The sequence below is a fragment of the Chenopodium album genome, chromosome 26 (assembly GCF_948465745.1).
Source record: "Chenopodium album chromosome 26, dcCheAlbu1.1, whole genome shotgun sequence".
NCBI lineage: Eukaryota > Viridiplantae > Streptophyta > Magnoliopsida > Caryophyllales > Amaranthaceae > Chenopodium > Chenopodium album.
Window position 1 is genome coordinate 30005118 of NC_137859.1, and position 5148 is coordinate 30010265.

General features: G+C 30.7%; 1 protein-coding gene across 2 annotated transcripts; it reads right to left on the reverse strand.

Annotated features, from left to right (window-relative positions):
- Positions 1-236: 236 nt before the first annotated feature.
- Positions 237-4587, reverse strand: LOC145617667 (heavy metal-associated isoprenylated plant protein 3-like). 2 transcript variants are annotated; one of them, XM_081672395.1, is made up of 5 exons: positions 4429-4587; positions 4182-4335; positions 3474-3763; positions 1743-1830; positions 237-1112 (listed from the first exon to the last, which is right to left on the reverse strand). In XM_081672395.1, the coding sequence occupies exons 1-5, from the start codon at positions 4435-4437 to the stop codon at positions 592-594; spliced, it is 1062 nt and encodes a 353-aa protein (XP_081528521.1). In that variant the 5' UTR covers positions 4438-4587; the 3' UTR covers positions 237-591. The 2 variants fall into 2 exon arrangements, with proteins under 2 accessions (XP_081528521.1, XP_081528522.1); XM_081672396.1 differs by having other exon boundaries at positions 4434-4586.
- Between the last annotated feature and the right edge of the window lie 561 nt (positions 4588-5148).

Genomic DNA, 5148 nt, shown 5'->3' on the forward strand with positions numbered 1-5148 from the left:
GACCAAAAATTAGTTGATTACCTTATTCATAAAATATGTATCATTTACCTTTCAAAAAAAAAAAAAAAAAAAAAAAAAAAGTATCATTTCAAATGTGCAAATAACAAAACTACTACAAATTATATAATCTGTGTGCTTATTTTAACAAACAAATCTATTCAAACATCTGATACAATCAAGTAAGCAAAACATGAAAACCAACCAATTTAACCATCTAATTAACAAACAAGGGCATATGATCTTAAAACAAAGTATCAAAGTGTTATTATTGATGATCACATTAATATTATATATATATATGTACAAAAGCAAAAACATTTCTATAAAACTTGTCATTTTACCACCCTCTTTTCCTTTCTTACCAACACAAAATTTTTACATATAAGTATTAAAGTAATCTCCTTTCCAATCCCATGTTAATACCATAAAATTTTCCGAGAGTAAAAGAAAAGAAAAGGGCTAGCTAACTTAGCTCAAGTTAGATATATTATCATCCTCCATTATGATTTAATTGCCTCACTAATTAAGTATTTACAAGTTTAATAAGTGGTAACACTAGACTAAACCAAAACAATCCATATCCTAACCCAATCACATAACAGAACAGGCGTTCGGATTCTCATCACTGAACATTTGGGGTGGCTGAGAGTACTCGGGTTCGTGCCAATAATCTGTCACTTGGTGACTATAGCTGCTGCTTTCCCCATGCTGCCTTGGGTCATAAGTGTATGCATGAGCACCAAACCCATAAGCATAAGGATTATACTCCATTTTGTTAACCTCAATTTTAGTCACATTTTCTGCCTTTCCTTCTCCTGCGTCTTTCTTTCCTCCTCCACCACCGCCTTCCTTATTCTCACCGCCCCCTTTAGCCTTTTCACCATCTTCTTTCGGCTTATCTCCACCACCACCTTCTTTTGCTTTTTCTTTATCTCCGCCACCTTCCTTCCCTTTCTTGTCACCGCCGGCTCCTTCATCCTTCTTAGCCGGAGTTGCAAGCTCTACATTTCTCTTTAGCTTTACATTCAAGTAAGGTAACATCTCTTTCATGTTCATTGACCCCTTGACCGTGATTGTATCCTTTTGTAAGTCCACATTAACATCTTGTACACCTACCAAATCAAAACAAATATAAGAAATTTATCAATAAAAATCATTAATAATCACCAAAAACAAAAAGTTCCTTTGATATTTTTTTTATTTCAAATTAAATTTTATAATTTCGAGTACGAAAATTAGGTTTAAATTCTCTCAATTGTACAAGAAAGTTCCTTATTAAAAAGTTAAGTTAGGTGCCTTCGTCTTTACTTGTTAGACGCGTCAATTTGACACTCTTACAATTGAGAGGAAGAATCAAATTTTGTTTCTATGTACAAATGCATCAATGGTGACACCGTGTACCTCATAATAACAATTCCAAATTCTACTATTCTAAAAGTTTGTTTTATGGTCCACTTAAATTATTATAGTACAAAATTTGAAAATAACTATTTATATCAAATTTCTTAAATTATCATATTGAAATTGAGTAGTTGTGAAAATGAGAAAAAGTTAAATTAATAAAGAGTTTTATAAAGTAAATCAACTAATCATAAACGTCCAAACATACTAATTATAAAAAAGTAATATGATTTTTTCATTCAATGTCTTTAATTATTACAAGGATATAAAAAAAAAAAAATGAAGTTTCTTGTGAATTTAATTAGCTCAAAAATGATGATTAGTAAATCAAAATCACTCACCATCACACTTAGCGACAATTTTCTTAATTTTCTGAGCACATCCTTCACAGTGTACCCTCGTCTTCAATAATACGGTAGCGACTTGAGGCTGCATAAACCAATTATTTTTAATATAAAGTTAGTAAATGTCAATCAGCAAAAAAAATAATTAATGACGTACACATACGTATTCTACCTTAATTTCTCCAATAATTAATAATTTTAATAAAGTTTTATATTAAATTAATCAGCATCAAAATAAATTAAGACTAATAATTTAGTTTTTTTCTCTATACCAATTCAGCAAATACATCACTATCAATACTTACACGGATGAACCAACAAATGTTGTATAGAAATTAAAAACTAATTAAGTAACATGAAATCATTTTAAATAATTAATTTCCACGATTAATTATTCAAATTATAGCTAAACTAATCCCACCAATTGTAATTACGTAATCAACAGAATCGAATCGTTTCGTTTCGTCCACACATGATCCTAAGCCAGAAGAAATAGGATAACGCGACAAATACGTTAGCTGTGCTTAATTACAAAAACACTTAAATTATTAGTCTGATTACGTTAATAATCATTATTAGTGAATTGGCCTTATTAGAATGGAGGAAAGAAAACAATAACAAAAACTACCAAACTATTAATTTATTGATTTTACTTGGTGTAACAATATCCTTTCGGCATGAATCAAGTTGGACCTTCGGTTAAAATGTTATAATCAAACCATTAATAGTCTACATGGATGGCTATGAATTTTTAAGGTAGAAAACAAAATATACTATTCACTCGAATCCATAAGTCACATTTGACGGTGTAATTAATAGTTTAAACTATTGACGTGACAACTAAATTAAATACAAATACAAGAGAGTATTTGCTCGGTCTCTCATAATAGGTGGCACAATGTGACATTCTCTCTAACAAAAATATGAAATATTAGTATTTTTTATTTCGAGCACACGGAATATACGCTATTAATCGATCATGAGCACGCTCCTAGCACACACACTGATTCTATCCTATCATAGTTTTAATTAGATAATAAGTTGACATTTTAACAACCATGAGATTCCCCCAAACATGGCATGTTAAATGTTATAAAGTCACAAAACAATATAGTCGTAACAGTATAAGAAAATGTATATTTGATGCATATACATCAAGCAAAACTCTTCAACTAATTTTTGGTAAGATATTACCATACGCTATACAAAACTAGTCATAGTAAACATGAGTTCTTAGATAGCTTATGTTGTTGTGGATAAAGTAAACTCAATATTAACATGTTTTATTTTTATACAAGCAACAAGCAAGATTTTATACTAAAGTTCACAACACAAAAGATGAAACATAAGAATATACCCAATACACCCTTTATTTTGACATGTAATGGTATATAAGGACTACGTTACTATAAGATAAAAGCATTTACTCCGTAATAACTTGCTTAAATTAATATAAATACACAAATACACGTCAAAATTAAATGTTGATCGTCGTAATTAATACTCGTATTACAGTATACTATTTCCACTTTTAGCTTTGTATATACTCCGCATCATTTTCCTTAAAAAAAATTGAACTTTTATCAATCTATTTAGCCATACAATTAATCTTTTATGTGATCTAATTTGTGAACCATGTAAAACCACTAATTAAAATAAAGGAAGAAGTCAAAAACAGAGTAGCTCAAATTCTCAAAACAAAGAAAAATAATCAAATCAATAAAATACCTCTTTAGGCTTTTCCTTCTCTTTCTCCTTCTTATCCTCTGACTTCTTATCGTCAGATTTTGCCTCTGACTTTTTCTCACCACCGCCGCCGCCGCCGCCACCGCCATCAGGTTTTTTCTCACCACCGCCGCCGCCGCCTTCCTTATTAGGCGGTTTATTTGGTTGAAAAGATAACAATTCCACCTTCTTCTTAGTTTTCTCCTCCACTCTTTCCTTGATCTTTACTGGGTCCACTTTCCCAACCACCGTTAGTTTGCCTGCTGAACAATCCGTCTTTATACTGTCCACTCCTACAATTTCACAAACCAAACAAACCTTTAGTAAAACTAATTTACAATTCTATGCGGACAGAGCCTGCACCAGAATGTAATGATGTAGACGGGATTTGATTGGTTACATCATACCAAACACGTGTTGGTAAAATCAAACAATTCTGCGCAGACAGAGTGCACACCAGAATGTAATGATGTAGACGAGATTTAATAACAAGTATTGGTAACGGACAAACGGTTCAATTTTTTTCAAAATTAAAAAATTGATAATAATTCGGAAATGTTCAAACTGAAACGGCAAATTAGGAAGAAGAAAGAAGTAACCGGTTGAATTAATTAATTACAAGTGTAAATGTAAATTGTGAAATTAAAAGTAAAATTAAATATTCATTAATTTCAAATTTTCAAGGATCTAATGATCTCGTTGAAATCTTACCATTAAAATTCTTGATTGATCGTCGGACTTTCTTAGCACAACCTTCACAATGCATATCAAACTTCAAAACAACGGTGGTTGAACCGCCGTCACCACCACCACCGCCGCCGCCCTTTTTGGGTCCATCATTGTTCTTCTGATCTCCATCTTTTTTCTGCCCACAAAATTAAATTCAAATTATTTGGTATAAATTACTAAAAAGATTGAAACTTTAATGAAGAAATGAATAGAAATGAGGAAAACTAACCTCACCCATGAGTGAATTTGCTAGTAAAAGATGAAAATTCTAATTTCAGAATTATGGGTATGTTTTTTTAGGAAGAAAAAAATTATAAGTGTTTGTTTGGAGGGTAAGAAAAGTATTTTCTTCTAAAAGAGAGGGAATTAATATTTGATCGAACGAGGAGATTGTGTAATTTGAGTGAATATATATAGATGAAGTCAAGGTGGAAATTTCCTATTTTATTTAATTATTTATTAATTGCAACTTTCTATTTTTTTATTTTTAATTTTTTAATAAAGGGTTAATTAATTAATGTGTGGGGTTATGCCATGCTGCCTTTTAATTCACCGTTTAAGGCGTTTAATTTTTTATTTTTTCATGCAATGAATGGATGATGTTGTTGTTGTACTAGAGTATGTATTTAGTAGAGTATGTAGACAATGTAGGAGTAGTATTAGATGAACATCAAAGGTTAAATAACATGTAATAGTCAATCCACACATTTTTTTGGTTGTTTTGTTTGCTTTCTCATTTGTAAGAAACATAAAAATTGAATGTAGACATGTTTCTACTTAAGTGTCGAGTATAGTTAAAGTCTTGACTATATTTATTACTCCGTATTACTTCTTCATTCAACCAATTAGGTTGATGGTCCCTATGTTTTGTTCCTTAAAATTTTTCTACTCGTAGTTTATATTTTGCACGATTTTCAATGTACAATTCATACTTGAGTTGTTAAAATGA